General features: G+C 50.6%; 1 protein-coding gene across 18 annotated transcripts in view; it reads left to right on the forward strand.

Annotated features, from left to right (window-relative positions):
• GRAMD1B (GRAM domain containing 1B) overlaps nt 1-21,621 on the forward strand; it is a 243,565-nt gene that overhangs the window by 64,877 nt on the left and 157,067 nt on the right. For 4 of the 18 annotated variants that reach the window (XM_032357901.1, XM_032357902.1, XM_032357899.1 and 1 more), the window contains exon 1: nt 4,606-8,005. The exons of 1 other annotated variant lie outside the window; for it this stretch is intronic. In XM_032357901.1, coding sequence (XP_032213792.1) covers nt 7,071-8,005 — 935 coding nt within the window. In that variant the 5' untranslated portion in view covers nt 4,606-7,070. 13 more of the 18 variants (XM_032357881.1, XM_032357883.1, XM_032357884.1 and 10 more) reach the window with 10 other exon arrangements.

Raw genomic sequence — 21,621 nt, forward strand, 5'->3', positions numbered from 1 at the left:
AATAAAATAAAAAAAAATTAAAAAGTCATTAAAAAATATAGAGGGATATCTGGGTGGCTCAGCTGGTTATGCGTCTGCCTTTGGCTCAGGTCATGATCCCAGGGTGTTGGGATGGAGTCCCTCGTCGGGCTCCCCGCTCAGTGGGGATCCTGCTTCTCCCCCTGCTGAGCTCCCTCTCTCTGACAAATGAGTAAATAAAATCTTAAAAACAAACAAACAAACAAAAAACAGATGTCACTCACTCTTTAAACTGCCTAATTCCTGCAAGACGTAGTATAACCTTGCAGCCTGGATTCCTTCACCGCTTGCTCTTGAACTTCTGACCGTAGCCTTTCCTCTCTTGTCCCTCCACTGCAGTTCTCTTGGAGGTCTTCAGTGACCCAATTACAAAATCTAATGGAATCATCTCCATCTACCTCCTGCCTGACTTCATTATGGCATTTGGCATCATTTATCTTTCTCAAATGTGATGTAATTGAAAAAGCGTGAGTTTTAAAGTAAAGAGAACCTAGTGAAATATGTGCCCATCTTCCCCTTGCTAGCTGTGTGAACGTGGGCAAGTCACCTTTTACAACCTCTCATCATCCTGGGTGCCTTGGTGGCTCAGTTGGTTGAGCAACTGCCTTTGGCTCAGGTCATGATGCCAGAGTCCCAGGATCAAGTCTTGAATCCGGCTCCCTGCTCCACGGGGAGTCAGCTTCTCCCTCTGAACTTCTCCCCTCTCATGCGCTCTCTCACTGTTTCTCTCTCAAAAAAATAAAATCTTTAAAATAATAAAGTCTCTCATTATCCTAAAACTAGTGTTTTGATATCTGTTTCTCAGGGTGGCTGGGGCGGTTAAATGGGATTTTGTGCGTAAACACGTAGCCCAGTGCCTGGTTCACAGTAGGCATTCAGTAAACATTGGCTCCTTTCCGGGCTTCCGAATCATCCCTCATTCTTGGTTTTCTTCCCATCTGTGTCTCTGAATAGATCTTCATAGGGCTCTTCCTTTCCTTGCTCCTCTTCTTATTCCGCATTTTTTTCCTGTCCTATTTCCGATTTTCCCCCATCTTTTACCTGAATGATTTGCTGAGCCTATAGTTGATATTCTGAAAATGTAGAATGTTGACCGTAATCTCCCGATGGCCTCTGTGTAACCATATTTTGTTCCTCCAGTATGTCTGTCCTAGTCACTAGAATGGATGTGCCTCAAATACAGTAGATACTAGCACTCCCCTCACAAAAAAAAAAACCTTGAAGAGCATTTCTTTATTTAAAGAATAAAATCTACACATTGAACACTTACCAACCTGGTTCTTATTTGTCCTCATCTCCTCTATGTCCTACCATATGCCCTGACTTATCTCTCCCTATCATCAAAAACCCTTCATGAGTTTTGATTCCTCAGTGCCTTCACTACAACTGTTTCTTTCTTTCTTTCTTTAAGATTTTATTTATTTATTTGACAGACAGAGATCACAAGTGGGCAGAGAGACAGGCAGAGAGAGAGGAGAGAGGAGGAAGCAGGCTCCCTGCTGAGCAGAGAGCCCGACGCAGGGCGCGATCCCAGGGATCATGACCTGAGCTGAAGGCAGAGGCTTTAATCCACTGAGCCACCCAGGTGCCCCCACTACAACTGTTTCTTTATCCCAGAACGTCCTATTCTTCTTTCCTGTTGGAATTCATACTTCGCCTCAAGTACCAATACCTCCACAGAGCCTGCCTGGACCAACTCTTTCCCTCTAGTTAGAATTTATCAATCCTCCCACTCCTACCTTGTTTGCACTTAGATTTTGCACGAAGTTAACTTGGCCTTGCTCTGCACAAGCCATGTCTTATTTGTCTTTCTGTATTCCTGGCACTAAGTAAGGGACCTCACATAGTGCTCTAGCCTAACAAGTACTAAACAAGTATTTAAACTGAGTCGAAAGTCAACATGCTTCCTCACATGGGTAAGGGGACTTAATTCAGCATAACAAAGACTAACATTTATAGACCGCTTCCGTGGGCCAAGCACTGTTCTGGGTGTCCTAGACTGTTCTGGTGCTCACAACCCAGGAGGGAGATGCTATTACCTTGATTTTGCAGGTGAGGAAGCCGAGACGGAGAAACTAAGTAACTTACCCCCGAATCAAAGAGCAAGTCAGTGCCGAAATGGGGTCTAAAGCTGAGATCGCACACCTTGGGCCTGTGCACTTAATCACTACGTTATATTGCCAATAGTTTTTGGTGCCTCCAAGGAAAGTAGTGGAATCCCCAGATCATACCACCTGCAAGGACAGCAAGGAGACAGGTTGACGTCAGGAAGTTTCTTCCGGCCTTGGTTTGCACACAGACTGTCCTTGTAAGGCTTAGAGGACAAGAGATGATGTCTTTGCCTTGGTATCCTGGTGTCAAGAACACGGGGCAGCCAAATGTTGTTGTGCAAAATATTCTTCTTTGACTCCTAAGCCTTTTGATAAGCAGTTAAACCAGGGAGGCTTATCTGGTGACAGTCCTTCTCCCGAGGTGATGTCATTGTTCACCCTGGCCCCTGCCAAAGGCTAGCGGAAGCGCTGTGTGCGTTCCCCGTGGCTGAGAGGCCTCGCCAGCGCTCTGTCCTCGGCAACTAGACTCCATACAAGTCTTGTGGCATTTTCTTCCTTTCCTCAGGAGATGCTGCACGAAGTGGCTGGCCAACTGTGGTTTTAGTGAGACTGTTCGTTCAGCCAGCAGGCTCTGCCCTCCCCTGACCACGCAGATCCCGTGCGGTTTCCTCTGACTACTTCAGTAGCTCGTGCCTTCACGGGGAAATGAGGTAGGGATTAGTAAAAGGAACAGAACTGAGATACCAGGAGGGGTTGACGCCTGTTCTTTCCAGTTCTTTCTCTTGCTCCTGTCTGCCCACTCCCGGCTCCTGGTCCCATTCCCACCCTACTGATTACTCCCCGATTTTCTGTTTCACCATGCAAGATACAAAAGCGGTTTGTAGGTTTCAGGAAGGTGTTTAGTATCCAGTCATCAAGATGCCTGGGGTCAGATGTGCATCTGTTCAGATGGATTTTGTTTTATGCTTTTTAAAAAAAAAAGAGAGAGAATCTGGGGTCTCACAGACCCCTGGCGATGGGGTGGGGACTGGGCCTTTAAGATGTCATCACTTTCCTGCTGCTGTCTCCCGCTGAACTCCAGTTACCTGAGATGTTCAGAGAAAGCCAGGCTATCCATCCTGGGTCGTACATCCCAGTCCCTAACTGGATTTAGCCTCAGAAGATGCTTATCATCCAACCTGAATCCCCTACACCCCCCTCCTCTTGCTCAGCCGCAGAAGGAGAGCTAGAGAGTAAGGTCTGTCACCCTTCACTTTGTATTTGAAGACAGGTAATAACCCTGTGCGGCAGCACCCTTCACACTTCTGTCAGATTTCCAGCTTCTCCTGTAGTAACGAGGTCCACTCCTTGGAGGCCTGCTGCTTGTTTCCCTTTCTGCGTGGGCGAGCCCTGGGGTTTGCTTGTTCTCATGTTGTGCAGGAGACAGACCGCACATCCCAAGCCGGAGGGCGAGGACTTTCTGGCGTGTGTGGCAGCTGTGTTGGATGGGGCAGTCCTGCCTTGGCTCTTGGGAGTTGCCTATCCTTGGCGACCCTGGGGCAGGTGGGATGGGTGGTCGTGGGGGACCTGCCCCTTGTAGCTCACACTCACTTGGATGTGCCCCCAGGAGAAATGTAGCTTCATGGTACATTCCCGTATCGTTCAGTTAGGCTCCCTCCCAAAGTCTGGCTGCAAACCAGACTGTAGTTAGTGGGTCTGCAGAAGTAATAGACAGGTGCTGGGTGTCTTGTGTCTGCAGGAAAAGGGAGCCTGAACAGCTGAGCATAAACAACAGTTGCTTGGTAATACGAGCTCCTTTCATTTAAAGTCAGAGGCCTGGCTGCGTGTGGGGGAAGGGAGGCCAGGTTGTTCCAGCTTTCCACCTGTCTGGGAGGCCAGAGGTGAGGTCAGCTCCCCAGGGAACACAGGGTCTGCTGGGGCCAGATGGGGGACTGAGGTGGGGAGGGGGAAGCGGAGAGAGGAATGCAGGGACTGAGATTCTGAAGTACTCAGTGGAAACTAGTCCTGAACCCCTGTCACCAGCTGCGTTGGGAAATTGCTTTTTTTCTTTTCTTTTTTTTTTTTTTTTAAGATTTCCTGCTTCTTTTTTTCCCACTTGTAAAATGACTAATGGGATCGAATAGCTGCATATAGCTTCGTGATATCCCCAGCCCAGGTGAGGGCTGGTAGAATTCGGGTGCTTCCAGGGACCCGCTGTTTTCCTGAGCTGATACACCTGGTGAGATTCTGGGGGCCTCCAACGGGCCGCAGAAGACCTGGGTTCAAGTTCTGGTTTTGCCTTTGACTTTTTTTTTTTTTTAATCTATGACCTTGGATAAAGTTCTACCTCACTCCTGGGTCACTGGGAAGATAAAATGTTATGTGTGAAAGTCCTTTACAAAAGTGTAAAGGTTACTGTACAACAGGGGCCCCTGGGTGGCTCAGTGGGTTAAAGCCTCTGCCTTTGGCTCAGGTCGTGATCCCAGGGTCCTGGGATCGAGCCCACATCAGGCTCTCTGCTCAGCAGGGAGCCTGCTTCCTCCTCTCTCTCTCTCTGCCTGCCTCTCTGCCTACTTGTAATCTCTGTCTGTCAAATAAATAAATAAAATCTTAAAAAAAAAAAGGTTACTGTACAACAAAAACACGCAGGATACTGAAGAGAATCTAAGGGAGGAGAGGCTTGGTTCTTCCCTCAACAGGCTTGTTGTCTCATTAGTAATGATGGCTCGCCGTCGAAGGGGCTTTCCTTTCTCAAGCAGTCCCCCTTTATCATCTCACTCAATGGTGCCATGGTAATAATAATAATAATAATAATAATAATAAAACAGAAACAGCTGCGGGAGGATGGCATAATGTGTTCTGAACAGCGTTTAGTGGAAAACGGCTTGAAGGAAAGAGGGGAGAAGGGGCTGCCGTGGAAGTAAGCAAGGACAATGCTGGGGGCCTTGATGTCCTCTGGATATCTGCTTTTCAGCCAAGTGAAACCATTTCAGATTTCGTTTGGAAGAGGTTTTCCCTCAGGCCAGGTAAAATGTAAATGATTGTTCTCAACTACTGCGGTGCCCAAGGCTTAAATTAAATCTCCTAGGATTTTTGATTTTAGGTCCAGAATCTTATTGTGGGTGGGAAAAGCGGCTTCAGTGTGTTGGAAGAGGGAGCTTGGTGACTTTTATTCCTTTTAAGATGCATCCTTTGAAATTCAGAGTGCTGGTGATCAACTTCAAGGCGCCTGCTACCCTCTGAATCTCTCTTTCCCCCCAGTACCCATCAAATGGGTTGGCCCTGTGTGGTGAATCCTCACCTACTTCAGCAGGCCCCTCAACAGGCAGGTTCCTTGCAGTGGGAAGTTATCCGATCCCCTGCAAAGCCCTTGTCCTTGGAGGAAGTCCAAGGCAGTGAGCATCCTTGGGGGAAGTCCAAGGCAATGAGCAACTCTGGTGCCTTGACTTTACTCCGTATCCTGAAGTTTGGAGTTGCCTGTCCCGGGCCCTCCGCATTCTTGGGGCCGGAAGAACTGTTCTGCTCCTTGCCAGGTCTGACACCTGAAAGGGATTCTCCTTTCTGTGTCATGTCCGGGAGTTAAAATAGAGTGATACCAAAACCACCTTTGAGGGATCCAATGGCCGGATGTGTAGAGTCAGAAATAAGACCAGCTGATGATCTGGACGGTCATTTACAGGTGGGCCTGGCCTTGGCCTTTTGGCCACAGTAGCTCTGTCCCATTGAAAAACTGACTTCCCTCAGTTGCCTGGCCTCTTGGACATTGATACCTTGAACTCCCCTCCATGGGTTATTCTGGGGCGTGATGGACCCATGGCCAGTTGTCATGCTTGACGTTTTGCTGACCTGTAGGGACGGATTTTCTTCCTGTGAGTTCTTGCAGCTTCGGGACACTGTGTCCTTCATCCTGGTAGGGAAGCTGGGGCATCAGCTCTTAACTGGGAATTGGACCCTAGAGAGGGGCAGCAAAGAAAAGGTGAGTTGAATTGTGGATTTAACGGTGCATTCTTCTGTGCTCCTCCTGGTCTGTTTGAAACCAATTGTCCTTACTTTGTGGGGAAGCAAATAGTGGAGAGGCATTTGTGCTGGGCTGGAAGGGAGGAAAATGGACCTTACAGCCTCTCTGCCCTACAAGCTTCGCTGGTTTATGCTCAGTCCTGATGGCAGATGCCTCACTGAAGTGGATCAGGTCTCCGGCCAGGCTCTTAGGGCTATAGGTACGTGGGTCTAGGGAGGCAGTGGGTCAGCATACCTGGAGCAGTGGCCAGGGCTGCTCCACTTTCTAGGTTCCACGATCTAGAATATTTTCGGGGGACCCAGTCCATACCCCTTGCAGGTAGAAGCAGAATTGAATCGTCCCCCAGGAACGTAACTCCCAGAAAGGCTTTGCTGGATGCTTTGCCTTCTGGGGGCTCAACCCTCCAGTACCTTCATTTTGTGCTTTGGGATGGGGCTGTGGTATTGACTGTGTCGCTCAAGATGGAGAGGGATCAGTCCTTTTTCCTTACTGGTCCTGTGTGTCCTGTGTCTCTCGGGTCCTATTGTCTGTCGTTGCTTGGTATGTCCTGTCCGCTGACCTCAGGTGATTCCACAGGAGAACTGTTCTGTCTTCTCAACTTGTCATTTTGGAAGCAGCCTCCCAGAACCTTGCTGTCACCCTCTTGACTATGCCCAGCCTTCCCGTGCCCCTACCCGCAGTCCCACATAATTTAAAGAAAGCACTTTTCTTAGAAAACATCCTGCTGAAAAGCCCCCTAGTTTTCCCCCAACCCTGTCTTGGGTGGCCTTGGGGAATGAGGTCTGAATTCCTGATTGCTCCGTTCTCCTTTCCCCCTCCCCTGCTTGCCCCCGAAGAAAAAGCTGGGCATTAGACTAATGAGAGCTGCCTGGCCAATCGCTGCTTTGAGAAAGTTTGGTTTGTGATCCTGTTTCATTAGGCTGATTGGAGCAGCCTTTACTCGGAGGTAGAGTCCCTCCCCAAGGGATTTTGCCTACAGTTACCCTAGCTGTCGCTGCCTGTGCATGCCCCTTCTGGACAGAAATGACCTCCCCTCCCTCTTAGCTCCCCCCTCCTCCTTTTCTTGTTTTCATCCAGTGTCTCGCTTCCTCTCTCTCTCTCTTTCTCTCCCCATCTCCCTCCTGCTCTCCGCCTGCCTACAGCGCCACGCCGGCTCCCCAGCCTGGTCGGCCGATCGCCAGCCGCTGAGAGTTTGCCGAGCCGCCCCCTGGGGCCCCGCGCCGCCGAGTCCCGCTAAGGCGAAGACGCAAGCAGGCCGGGGAGAGCGCGGAAGAAAAACAAGCGGGCGCGCCGCGGGAGCCCCAGGAGGGCGGCCGGGTGGCGGCGGGCGGCGGACGGGGCGGGCCGGCGCCGACAGCCTGGGGGAGCGCGCACCGCCGGAAAGTTCGGCCCCGGCGGCGGCGCGCGCCTGCCTCGCGGCGCTCCGGGAGACGAACTTGCCCTCTCCGCGCGGCTCGAGCGGGGAGCGTTTCCCAACGAGAGCGGGCCGAGCGCGCCGCGGCCAGGGGTGGGGAGCGAGGCGGCTGGCGGAGGGCGCCGAGGGAGCGCGGCCACCACGGGCCCCCATGCCGGCGGCCAACATGCTGGAGAACCTGCAGCCGCCCGCCCTGCAGGTGCCCGAGCCCCAGGGCGCGCCCGAGGGCAGCCCGCTCTGGTCCAGCTCGTCGACCCCCACGCTCCGCCGCCGGCGCTTCAAGATGCGCCGCATGAAGAACGTGCAGGAGCAGAGCCTGGAGGCCGGGCTGACCCGGGACCTGCCCGGCGTCCTGGCCCCGGGCAAGGAGTTTCTGCAGCTGCCGTCCATCGAGATCACGCCCTCCAGCGACGAGGACACCCCCTGGTCCAACTGCTCCACACCCAGCGCATCTCCGCGCCGAAAGCGCTTCCTCCTCCGCAAGTGGCTCAGGGTGAGGGAGCGAAAGGAGTGCAGTGAAAGCAGGTACGTCCCCGCGCCGCCCCCCTGCCTGCTTCCCCTTTCCCTCCCCTGCCCTCCCCGGGGGGCGTCCTGGCCGACACCTCGCGGAGGAAAGCGGGGAGGGGGGGCTGGCCAGAGTGGGCTTCGGGCACCGCTGCTCCCCGCTTGAGGGCCGGGAGTACTGCGGCTTCCACGCGTGTCGCCCCAAGCCAGAGCCTGGAGCCTGCGACTTCCTCCTGTGTCACACACCTGGGAGGTGGGGGGATTCCCGCCGCATTCCATCTCGTTCCATCCTCATAGCAAAGTGAATGGTAAATCCATGGCAACTAATATCTATTGAGCCCTTATCACGTGCAGGTCATCACGGTGAGCACACTGCATCGCGAAAACTCTGTGTTAGGTACTACTGTTATTGCTGTTTAAGACGTGGAGGTAACAGAAGGTGCGAGAGGTTAGGGGCGCCTCCCCTTAGACTCCTATTGCTGAACTCCCATTTCAATTTTTATGATGTATTTTGGCCACACCAGCTTGCCTGTCCTGGCCCACACGTGTAGATGGTGTGCTGGAGTTTTCATTTTCTGCTACAGTCTTCCCACCTCTAGAGCTGCTTCTGTGCTACTCTGGTTTGTGCCTCCTACTTTTCTGCCTGGGATAATGTGGCATCAGAGTAGTGGGAGAAGTTCGGTTTGTCCTATCCGTGTAGAAAACCATAGGGCAGCTGGGTTGGACCTTGGCTAGGAGTGTGTTGGAGGCAAGCCCACCGCCTGGTTTGGGGGGCGGTGAGGGATCCTCACTGGCTCTTTGTAGCATGGACTCTGCCCATTTACTTCCAGACTCTAGGGTCCTGTCTCTAGGGTTGTCTCCTGTGGGGGAGCTGAAGGATTGGTCACCTTCCCCAGGAATCCTTCTCCCAGCCTGTTCAATTTCAGTCACTTCAATTCAACAAGTATTTATTGAATGTTCTCCTGAACGTGGTCTGGTACCAGCTGATGTTGATGGGATCCTGGAAGGAGAGATGGAAGGGAGAAAAGGGAATGCCAGCTTTGAGAAGGAGAGTGGGCAGAGACTTGTATAAGCAATTAAGATTAAGACGTGTGAGGGGCACCTGGGTGGCTCAGTGGGTTAAAGCCTCTGCCTTCGGCTCAGGTCATGATCCCAGGGTCCTGGGATCGAGCCCCACATCGGGCTCTCTGCTTGGCGGGAAGCCTGCTTCCTCCTCTCTCTCTGCCTGCCTCTCTGCCTACTTGTGATCTCTCTGTCAAATAAATAAATAAAATCTTAAAAAAAAAAAAAAGATTAAGACTTGTGAGTTTCACTCCTGTGGAGGAGGAAGAACCATTGGAAGACATAATGATTTCTGGAAGGGGAAGTCTCAAACTGTGGCAAACACAGATGGGTGGTAGAAAAACAGCAGGAAAAGTGTGAGGTCAGGGACATGAGATCAGGAAAGGAGAACAACATGGACAAAGGCAAAAAAAAGCTGGGTGGTGGCACCAGGCTGGCTCAGCTGGAAGAGTCTGCCACTCTTGATCGATTCAGGTCATGGGTTTGAGCACCATGTTGGGTGCAGAGATTACAAAAAATAAAATAATAGTAATAATAATAAAAAACATTAGAAGAAGAAAGAAGTAGGATGAGCCTTGTGTCTCTGAGGGACACTGAGGAATCAGTGGGGTTATGTCAAGCTTTCTAGGATCTCTTTTCTGGTGACTGAAAGTGGTTATCCTTGTAGAGCTTTTTGTGGACCTGAGGATAACAATTCTTTCTGTCTGGTACCTCATCATGCCGTCCTTTCCACAGAGTAGAGGGGAGGAGGCCAAGCTTGGAGGGAGCTAATCTTTTTTTAATTTTTTTTCTTCTCCTCTTCCATTTTCTTCTTCTCCTTTTTTTCCTTCTTCCCCTTCTTTCTCTTTCTTTTTTTTTTTTTTTTTAAAGTAATCTCTATGCCCAATGTGGGGGCTTGAAGTCGCAACCCCGCTCTACCAACTGAGCCAACCAGGAGCTAATCTTGAATGAAAATAGTTCATCACGGTTTGTCAGCTTTCCCTTCGGGTGCGAGAGACCCCGTTTTGATTTTGGGATTTGCCACACCTGTTGAGGACAAAATATGGGAGAAAGAGGTTTGCATTGCTGGCTAGGGTGAGGATGGAAGTGGATTTGGTTGGAATTAAAGAAGGCTTTCTTGGTTTTAGAGTTGTCTAAGAGAGTTGTCTCAGGGTGCTGTGGAATCTTCAGTATTCCTAAAAGCAGGAATTATTTTCACCTTTTAGGTGTAGATGAAGGCAGGTCTTGTAAGTAATGGCTTGCCGGATTAAAAGAACATGAGTGCATGTGTAGAATAAAGGCAAACTCTGGATTCGAACCCAAATCGGTCGGACTCGGATCTCTACTCTTAACCACTGTACACTGCCTCGTGTTGGCATCTCTGTGGATCTTGGTGAACACAAAACACCGTCATATGTAGGTCTTAAAAATGGAAGCCTTCTTGGAGAGAAAAGAAGCAATTGAATGAGTAGAAGCTTGTAGATAGATGCTCAGCAAGATTCCCGGAGAAAAGGAGTTGGTGTTTGAGGGCAGAAAGAATATTGGACTGGAAGCCAGAAGATCTCAGGTTGTTGTTTGTTTGTTTTTTTTTTTAATTTTTTTATTTTTAAAGATTTTATCTATTTATTTGAGAAAGAGCATGAGTGGGAGAGGTGGTCTGGGAGAGGGAGAAGCAGGCTCTGTGCTGAGCAGGGAGCCTGACGCAGAACTCAGTCCCAGGACCCTGGGATCATGACCTGAACTGAAGGCAAAACTTTAACTAACTGAGCCACCCAGGCATCTTCGGGAGATTTCAGTTTAAATTTCAGTTCTGTGGGACCTCGGATACCCCACTTCATTCACCGCTCTGTGCGTCTCCCCTTCTCCATCCGTGGCAGGGGGGACGCGTCTCGGGAGTCATACGCGTGAAAACGTTTTCCACATGTGAAAATGCCGCGTCACGGTGAAGGATTATTGTCTGTGAGTGTTTTGTGGATTATTCTGTGAGTGTTTTGTGTGGCTTGGATTTGCTTGAGGGTATAAGCTTCCACACTCAAGTGTCCCGGAGCAGCACCCCCGGACCCCTCATCCGTTCCAGGATTGGAAAATTGCTCTGCTCTGGCCTGGTTCAGCCAGCGGGGATTAGTATACCAGGCCCAGCATGACATCCTCTTCCCATTCCCCCTCCAGAATCTACCTCTCCTTGGGCCAGAAGAGCACCTTGCAGGCTGCCCTGAAGTCTGATGCAGCAGAAGGCAAGGGGCTGTGGGTTTTAACTGCACAAGTTAAACACAGGAAGAGGATTGGGAGACACCCTGCCCCTGCCTTTTTCCCCCCTTCTTTAACCTTAGGGAAAAAGAAGTGGAGAAGATGGTAAAGTCAGTGTGGTTTGGGGAGCCCAGGACCTTTGGGTACAGTAGTGCAGTAACCCCGGCCCAGTTTGGTCTGGTTCATCTTCGTTTCCTCAATGTCTAGCACTGTACTTGGGCTTTTATGGTGATCAATACATGTTTGTTGGAGAATAAATTAAAAAGGAGAGAAAAAAAGGTTCTTTTTTTTCTCTACTGTTCGGAAGGGAATGATCTTTATTCATAAGTCAGGGAGAATTTCCTGGAGGAGATGGGTTCAGAGCTGAGTTTTTTTCCCCCGTGACAGCTTTATTGAGATATAATTTATGTACCGTACCATTCCCTTATTTTTAAAGTCTACAGCTCAGTGGTTTTTAGCATATTCCCAATATGCACAACCCTCAGCACAGTCCATTTTAGAGCGCCGTCTGACCCCAGAAGGAAACCCGTGCCCTTTATATATATCACCCTCAGTGTTCCTATCCCTATTCTCCAGCCTGAGGCAGCCACACATCTACTTACTGTGGAGAGCGGAGGGTTTGCTTTGTTTTGTTTTAAAGGTTTATGTATTCATTTGAGAGAGAGAGAGAGAGAGAGAGAGCATGGAGTTGGGCAGAGGGAGACAGAGACAGAGAATCCCATGTAGACTTCCCACTGAGCACAGAGGAGCCCGAGGCAGGGCTCAGTCCCAGGACCCTGAGACCATAACCTGAGCCGAAATCAGGGGTTGGCCATTCAACCGACGGAGCCACCCAGGCGCCCTGAAAGCAGGGTTTGGAACGGAGACCAGGTTCTTGGTGGTAGAAGCAGTCTGGGGAGATTGGCTTGAAGACGGGAATGGATGACCACGAGTCGCCTCAATGAGGGATGTGGAATATAGGGAGGTGAGCGGATGGGCTGACTGACTTGATTTCCGTTGAAGAGTTGGAACTTCACTTTATCAGTCAACAAAGGTGCATTGAGATCCCCAAGACAGTGTGCTCTGTATACAGAGGGGACTCAGCTCACTGGGGAGCCGCTATAAATTCTAGAACCTGGGAGAGAGGTGCAGAGTGGTATTTGAGGCAGCTGATTCTCGAGCTTTCCACTGTTCTTCCAGCGCTTGGTCTGGGAATTGGTGTCTTAACCATCATTTAACGTAAGATGGCACTTTTCTTTTTTCTGCTGGCCATGTTGCCCTCTGAGTTCCCTAAAAAACAGAGTCTGAAGTTGATGGGTCAGCTTTTGGAATTAGTACCTGCACGTCTCCCTAAATTCCTTGGCCATAACTGGTTATGGTGATTGTTCAAAACTCTCTGACCTGCCGGAATCTGGTGAAGAGTCAGAAATTGGACGGCACCATGTCTGGCGGGATGGCATCCTGTCCTCGTTCCTTGGAGGGAGAGGGGAAAGCTGACGGGCCCAGTGAGCAGGTATGGATGGCTCCCTGTAGGCTGTCTTTCCAGGGGACATAGCACGTCTCTGCTTCTCTACCCCCCAGGAATCCCTGGTATTGTCGTTACTTGCACCACCATGACCCCCGGCGGTTCTGTCCCCTCGTCTGTGTGATATTCTCAAGCTGCTTAGAGTCCTATCGGTTTGGAGTCTCGGGGTTTCTGCTCTGCGACCCACATCTGACCTCAGGCCTTTCACTGATTCTGCCAGCCTGGTTGGGCCAGGCTCTCCAGCTCGGGGTGCCAGCGGGTTGGCAGGTTATGGTATCAGTGGTGCATTTATCTTGATTCTTCAGCCTTCGGAGAGAGTCTCATTTCCGGATTCAGCTCCATTTCCAAGGAAGCAGGGTGAGCTGTGCCTCCAGACTCCCCGTGCATCACTTCTGTGCACACCCTGCGGTGTATGAGAGGCACAGGGAGGCTGGGAGAGAGAAATGTCATTCTTTCTTTTTTTTTTTTTCCTTTTTAAAGATTTTATTTATTTGAGAGAGAGAGAGAGAGAGCTCAGAAGCAGTTGGAGTGGCAGAGGGAGAGGGGGAAGCAGACAGCCCATGAGCAAGGAGCCTGATGCGGAACTCGATTCCAGGACCCCGGGATTGTCACCTGAGCCAAAGGCAGACGCTTAACCGCTTACCTACCGAGCCCCCGGGTGCTTGAGAAAACTGTCATTCTTTCTTAACACAAAACAACAAAAACAAATGCAGAGGAGACCTCTGATCTGTCCACAGATTAAGTAAGTAACTGGTGCTGCGTAAGGTGAAACTAGAGAAAGCCTTTACCGGACCGGACCCCTAAATCCTTAAGGGTGGGGACAGCATCTCACTATGCGCCAAGTTTCTTGCCTTCAATACACAATCCCATTTAATCCTCCCAAGAAACACCCCCAGGCGGGTTTTAGGGCTGAGAAACAGAAGTTAGAGATTAACTCGCTCCTGGTCCCACAGAAGCAAGGGGGAGATTTGAACCGTTGCAGAGCCTGAGCCCTCCACCGGGACACTGTACCATCGCTCCGGGCTCTGGAAATCGTTGGCTCTCATGCATGTTTGAGAAAGCATACACGTGGAGGGGAAGGGTGTGAGAGAAGGTAGGAGTGAGGTCAGCAGGATGGGAAGGGCTCCGGGGAGCGAGCTATAGGGCTTGGGGTCGATCACTGCCATGGGCAGGGTGACACATGCTGATCTGCCTGGGCAGACTGCTCCGTGAGAAGCAGGCAGCCTTTGGCTGGAGATGTGGTTTCCAGATTCTAACAATTTGTGCAAACTGTGGAGGTCGAGATGGAGTCCCAAGGGCTGATATGCACTGGCCAGGCTCCTCTGTGGGTGTTGGTATTTTAAGAGTTTCCGTGGTGGTTATGTGCTCAGGGGCCGCCCATTCCGTGTCAGGCAGGAACCCGGCATGATCCCGGGGCAGATTAGCAGGTGACGATTCTGCCCTGTGTGGTTAATTTCTCCTGGATCCTCTCCATCCACCAGTTGCTAGGCTGGTCACTGGTAATTGCTTCTAGGGTAACGCTATTTTCCATTAAGGCGTCTGAATGGCTAAGCTGCCCGTGGGGAATTTCCTGCCTGACCTCCGTGCACGAGCCACTGGGCCCCGGAGCCGGAGCAAGTGTTCAGACACCGAACCAAGCTGGCCTGAGAGCCCGGGGATGGTTGCTGGGCTGCGGTGTGTACAAGAGCTTTCTGCAGCCCGAGGGCTCTTTCTGGAGCTTTTGCCCTCTTGGGTTCTTGCCTCCGCAGCCCACATCGGTGTGGTGATGGACCAAAGGGCTGTCGTGTCTGGTGTGAAGGAAGATGAAGGAAGATACAGCTTTTACACATCTCCTGGGGGTGGGGAGGGCGGTCTGCCAGCTCTTGTCCTGGGACTTCGGCCCCTGAGCCGTCTTCCTACTCTCAGAGGAGATGGCAAAGCTTCCATCCAGGAGGCAAAACTGGAAATCAAGTGTGCGTAGGACAGAGATGTTTGCAGCTGTGATAAAGAGATGTCAGGTGGTGGCTGGTTCCCGCCCTGGCCACCCCCCTCCTCCCCCCTGCCCCCTGCAACTCTGAGCAGCCACGTGCCACCTTCTAAAAATAGTCCTGGTGTCAAATCTTCTCCTCTGTTTCCCAGACACTGTGTGTCTGGATTTTCAATTCAAATAATATAGTTCAGAATCATCAGCCAGCGGTGGGCTGTGGCTCAGCTAAGATCAGTGGGTGGAGGAGGAGAGGAGTAAGGAAATCTGGGCTTCTCCCACTGGAGCCCCCCATACGTCGTTTTGGGTCTGACGGTATGAAGCCCTTGGTTCTGCCTCCTTCATACACACTCGTGTTGAGATTCTGGTTGTTCAACTCTGATTTGTTGATGAGATAAAGAAATAAGGCCACAGGCACGTCTCGGTGGCAGATCTGGGTTATGGCCCAGAACTCAGGCCTCTGACCTAAAGTCTGGGCCAGTTTCTAACTGTGTGTTCTCTGGAGCTTCCTGAGGCTTCGTGAGGTCTCCCCGTGTCAGTACAATGCTGTCGTCATGCCTCTTCCCCACCTGCTGCCTCGTACCTCCTTGGTCTGACCACAGAGGGTTTTAGTCTTGCTGCTTTTTGGTTGGCAAATTTAGTCAGGAAGTGAGGGGGCTGCGTGAGGGAAATTAAAAAAAAAAAAAATTTAAAAAACCCCAACCAACCCACTTGGGGGTTTTTCCCCCTTCTTCCACAACTATGGAAAAAGAATTTGCCTTGGAGGCCCAGTGGGGGGAAGGAGGGTATGGTAACCCTGCTGATTTGACTCAACGATTAGGAAAATGAAGAAAAACATAGTGGACCATTGGTTTAGTGACATCTTTTTGAGGCTCGGCAAGGATCTTCCAGCTTCTTAACAAGCTTTTGCGCCCTAAAAACCAGTGGCTATTGTGTGTGTAATAAAATAGCTAGTCACCGTAAAATTTGGGGTAGTAGGGGGAAAAGAAGACAGAGCTCATCATTTCACGATGCCACTGGCAGCATCTTTGGTGTATTATCACCTACTATGTTTTCTCATTCAGGTTTCCTGTTTATTTCTTATTTATTTTAAAAATATTATTTACTCATTTATTTGACATGCAGAGAGCACACAAGCAGGGGGAGAGGGAGAAGCAGGCTTTCCCGATGAACTGGGAGCCCGACGCGGGGCTCGATTCCAGGAACCCGAGACTGTGACATGACCCAAAGGCAGACGCCCAACCGACTGAGCCATCCATCTTTCACGTTTCCTTTTTAAGTGATAGACATTTTGAGTTATCGGCTCTTCTGTTACCTTGTCTCTGTTGAAGGTAGGGCAGGAGATCTGTCCCTAGGTTGAGGACAGGTGAGTCTGTGAAATAAGGGGGGAAAAAAAGAATTTCTGCGGCACTGTTTTTGGAGGAGCCATCAGGATGAGATACTTCTCCAAATGGGGGACGAGCCCGCTCATCGGAGATGCCACTTAGCCTCGTCCTTGTGGTTCCCATAACCAAGCTTATGTGTTCAGGCCAGTCTGACTCCACAAAGCCATCTGCGTTGATCTGGCAAGGGTTTGCCTTTTGGCTGGGCCATTACACTCTGGAGCTCTTCCTGACCTTTTGCTTGCCTCTCAGGTTGGATGGAATGGCAGTAATAAAGGTTACTCTGAACAGGGTGGAGCCTTTCCAGGGAACAGTTTGCCCTTAGCATGGGTGACAACATGTGTTTTCTCTATCTTTGTCTGTGATGAACCACATCTTCCTGACGGGTGAAGACCTCATAAAAAAATTAAAAAAAGACTTCAGAAAGAGGATTGCACCACCTCTGTTGGTTACCTCTTTCTGTGTTTCAAGGCCCACTACTGAGCAAGTTCTTCCTCAGATCTGACTGAAATCCCCTGTGGTAAGGTTCAAACACATTTTCTCTAGTTGCGTCTTCAGTAAGAGGATGAGAGACAGGTCGTTATCTTTTGAGAACATTCCTTCAGAAACTTCTTCTTACTAGTAACATAAGCTTTGGTTTGCAGATCCTGAGGGAAGCCCTAGGTTTGTGCTAGTCATTACTTGGACCTCTTGGGTGTCCTGGGGCCCTGTGGACTTACTGGGGGGATTGGCGGCCCGCCTGTGTTGGAAGACCAGAGTAGGAAGTGGCCCTCTGATTCGGAAAGTTCCGGGGGACCCTGAAAGAGTCCTCTTTCTCAAATGCCTTCTCCATGCTTGGGTTGCTTCTCCGTGAGTTGACACACTTTCTGTTTGTAGTTAGAGACATTCGACTGAAAAATCAGGGGAACTCAGGAGAGCTGATTCTCACAGTTGAAACATTTATTGGACACGCACTGGGCTGTGCTGGGTGCTTGTGCTCCAGGGCTGGACATCAACGGTCCTTCCATTGAGGACCTTCCAGCTGGTGTGGAGGGCGACGTGAAAAAGATCCTTTCTGGAGAATATGCACATCATATTACAGCATTAAAAAAAAAAATAGGTCTGAGGAAGAACTCAGCTGGAAGGGAGAGGGGAGGAGGGTCCTAGGACTTAAATGACACCATTACGTTGTCTTCCTTCTCTGTACTCAGCTGCCACCTGTTAGTCCCTACGTTCCAGCTCTGCATCTCTCCTGGAGAATCTAGTCTTCATGGTGGATGGGATTTGTGGGGTCATTTCAACTTGGAACAGACAGAAGTCTAAGGCTGTGGAGTTGGTCAGCGGCAGAGGGGGCTCCACAGTACAGGTACCCTGCGGTCAGCTTGGCGTTCAGCCCACCCCGTGTGTGGGGAGCCCATTCTGTGCGGGATGGAGCCCTGTCTTCATCAGTGAACTCAGGAAGCTCGCGCAGGCCTTGTCTGTGGATGGTCTTTCCAAGGACCAAGGCCCTAGCACCAGTCCAGGGGACCATCTGAGGCAGCAGGAGCTGTTGTCTGGGGTTGAGCTCATTTTCTCACTGTGTGGTCCTGCACGGGTGACTCCATCTCTCCGGGTCTCAGTGTCTTTCTCCTCTGTCAAGTAGAGAGTATCCATTTCTTCTTCTTGTAAGACAGTTTAAGGAGACGAGTCTGGAGACCTATGCTAATGTGATTATTAGTTAGTAAAAGTGACTTTTTTTGGTGATCCGCGAGGCCTCTGAGTTTGCTCCTTGGGTTAGCTCAAGCTGGAACAGTGGTTTATTACTTCTTTGATTAATTACGAGATGTCGCTTTTGGGATCTACCTATGGTGCAGACAGTGAGCTCTTACAATTCATGGGCTGCTCTTGTCCGTCTGTCTCTTCGGTGTCCATCTGCTTAAGGTTCTGACTCCAGGTTTCTTATTTCTCCCTCTCCTTTTCCCTTCACCTCCTTCTTTTAGATCTACACAATCCTAGGGCTGTTTCATCCACTTGAGTGGCTTTCATTACTTCTCTATGATGATGACGCTCCCATACTTCAGACCTCCTCTCTTTCCTGAGCCCTAGGTTCACACCTACGAGTGACTAATGGACGTTTTGTGGAGATGCTCTTCAGAACTCCGTGTCAGTGTCCTTGAACCGGCCCTCCTTCCCTCCAGCCCAGTTCCTCTCCCTTGGTTCCTTGCATTGGGGATGGGAACCAGTCAGCTTCATGAGGCTTCCCTCCCCTGGGAGGGTGTTCTTCAAGCCCATCTTCCCAACTCTACCAGCGTTGCACCTCTCTAGGCCACCATCTCTCCGGTGTGTGTTCCTCAAGTGCCCTCCTCGCTCGACTCCTTGCCTCCTGCGAGGGCCACAGGAGGGGCTGCCACCAGAGGGGTCTTCACACCCTCGCTGCTGCTCCCGGTCCTGTGCCTCCAGCCAGAGTAACCCTCCCCACCCCCGCCCCCCGCACCTTGAGTGGGGTGCTTTCTCTTCTTTCCATGTCTTCACAGACACTGTTCCTTCAGCCGGAATTCCCCACTGGTAACACCGCCCCACCTTGCCACCCTGCCCTTCTTTTCTTCTCCTTTGGATCTTTCCTCCAGGAAGTATTTCCAGACTCTGGTGTTTTTTTACTTGATTTTATTTTAATTTTATTTTAGATTTTGTTGATTTGTCAGAGCAGGAGAGAGCACAAGCAGGGGGAGCAGCGGGCAGAGGGAGAGGGGGAAGCAGGCTCCCCACTGAGCAAGGAGCCTGACGTGGGGCTTAACCCCAGGACCCTGGGATCATGATCTGACCCGAAGGCAGATACTTCTGAGCCCCCCGGGCGTCCCCAGACTCTGGTGTTTATTACGTGTCCTAATTTGTGACTGTGTTCCTCAATTGTGTTTATTTGGTCACAGTGCATCCTTTACTGGATCATAAGCTGTGAGGGCAGAGTTTATTTTATTCAGGGTTTGAATTATTCAGTGCCTGCTGAGCTCTTTGCATGGAACATTGTAGGAGCTCAGTAAATAGGTATTTGGGGAAGGAGTAAATAATCAAATGAATGAAGGACTGCACAGAAACTTGATTTTCATGGAATTCTAGTGTAAATCATTTTGCAAAGCAAGAAGTCCTCTTGAAGCTGAATAATCCTCCCCCCCCCCCGCCAATATACCATTTATGTAAATCTGGATGATTATATAAGGGCTTGTTTGCTTTGAGCCTGTTGGTTTCTTTTGTGTTTTTATTTTGTTGTGCCGTCTGCATGTTCCATCGGACTCTAGATGCCCAGAGAACAGAGACTGCTGTTCTTCTAAGGGAGTTTAACTTGGCATCCCTAGTGGATGTTGTTTCCTAAACCATCCCTAATGGTTGATGTTTCCTAAAACGAGGTTCCAGAAAGCAAGAACAGGTCGGAAGCAATATTTTTGGACAGTGGTCGACCCAGAGCCCGGGTACAGTCTGTAGAGAGGAGTAACTAACACTTTTCCCACCGAAGACCTGTGGCAGTTTTGAAGGATGTTTTGAATTTTGGAGCTGTGGTTGCCATGGCAACCATACTTTATTCTGGCCTTCCCATTCCAGGTCAGGGCAACAGTTGTTCCTCTTGAGAGGAGAGAAGGATTGGGGAATACATGTAGCCTTCCATTCTACCCTCCCTCCTCCCCAGTTAATCCAGCAAATATTTACTGACCACCTGTGATGGGACAGGTGCCATTCTAGACGCCAGAAACTACAGTGAATGACATAGTTTCTGCCCTAGGAGAGCTTGCGTCCTAGAGAGGGGAGAGAGAGAGTGAGGAAATGAATGATGCCACCGTGATCCCTGTTTATTTAAAAACGAGTTACTTGGGCACATCCCCAAAAGATAATTCATCTATGTTCTAAAACTTAGAACTTGGGGACTGTGAAAGCGAGGTCTTCCGCCTTGCTCTGTAGAGGGAGGGCCACAGGGGTGTCGCTGAGGGCTGACCGTGGGAGCGGACTCCCTCCCACTGGCAGGAGGACTTCAGTGGTTCGGGTGAGGGCATCTCAGAATGCAGACGCGTCTGCTGCTCTGACGTTTTCCAAGACCTCGGGAGACAGCGGTGCGAAGCCGGTTGTCTCTCTGCAGCTGTCGGATGTCAGGGCATTTGTTCTCCTGGCGTTTTCCACTCAGCTGTAGCGGAAGCCAGGAGCCGAAAGACACGCAGGAGACATGGGCCTTCTTCATGCAACGTGGTGACAGCCTGAAGACAGGCCTTGAAGGCCGGGGACTGGGTTGTCACAGGATGTGGGATCTGAACTCTTGAACTGGGAGCCCAAGGTGGTGGGGGGCAGGCGGTGGGGGGCAGGTTACGGAGGAATGAGGGGACACAGACACTGACCCTTGCCACGGGAGCTTCCGGTCAGAGCAGCAGAGAATGGTGCCCGCATGGACAGCTGTTAATCTGAATCTGCGCCGCACTTTATCCTTTTCAGAGTGACTTCCCAGGCCACGGGCTCCAGGAAGGCGGCGCAGAGGGCGATGACCCTTTGCATTTGCTCCAGCACTTACCATGCTTCCCGACACACACCAAGCCTCCAGGCACGTGCTCAGGGCTTGGCCGTGCATTGTTTCATTCTCTCTGGCAGCCTGTGGGGCAGGTGGAACGTCTGTGTCCGCCCTTAAGGACACCGAAACTCTGCACCGTGCCCTCATCCGTACAACTCAGTAATGATGGAATCTGACTCCAGAAGAGGGGTTCCTGGCTCTTTTAATTCAAGCCTTGTTTGAAACTGTGTAAAGAATACATCTGCCCATGTGACACCGTACTGAGGTTTATGTGCGTGTGCTGACGATGTAGGTGGTGAAAATCCATAGGAAATGGAACATAGAGACCAGACACTGTAAGACACTCTTTCAGCGGGCCTCTGCTCTGTTAAAGCAGCCGCTCCGGTGGAAAGCTCTGGCTGGATTTTTACCTCCCCTGTCGGACACATGAAACATTCAAGCTGCCCCAGCAAGGAACGTTCGAATTCCACCTGCCTGTAAGGCTTTGGCTGCTCTGCGCCAGCCACTAGGCTCTGGCTGGCCTCTGCTCTGGAAGGATTTAGTCTAGTTTATTTATTGTCCATTCATTCATTTGTTCGCCTGCAAGTTTTTATTGAGCATCTTTCAGGCGGTCAGTGCAAATCATGGAAATAAATGTAAAACCTGGAAATGTGGCAGGTGCCTCCAAGGAGAGGGCAGCAGAAACTGCCACATTTGGTCATCCTGATAGCTGGCCACATCTTACTGTGAAGGACATCCTCTTTAGCAGGAGACTGTCCTTTGTAAATGGAGCTGGATGGACATGTTGTCTTATGAGAACAGAAGCAAGTTACCATCATTCATTTCATTCTAGGGCCTGGCTTGCTCATTCATTTCACAGAGTAGACAAAGATGGCTTGTGCTTTGCTGAATGGGGAACCCCAGCCATGGGCCTGGGGTAACCTGGTCCACTTCACTTCTCTCCTTTCTTTGGAACACAGGACCGCCGAACTTTCCAAAGCGGGGCACTTTTGAATTGTT

Source organism: Mustela erminea, chromosome 9, assembly GCF_009829155.1.
Source record: "Mustela erminea isolate mMusErm1 chromosome 9, mMusErm1.Pri, whole genome shotgun sequence".
Lineage (NCBI taxonomy): Eukaryota > Metazoa > Chordata > Mammalia > Carnivora > Mustelidae > Mustela > Mustela erminea.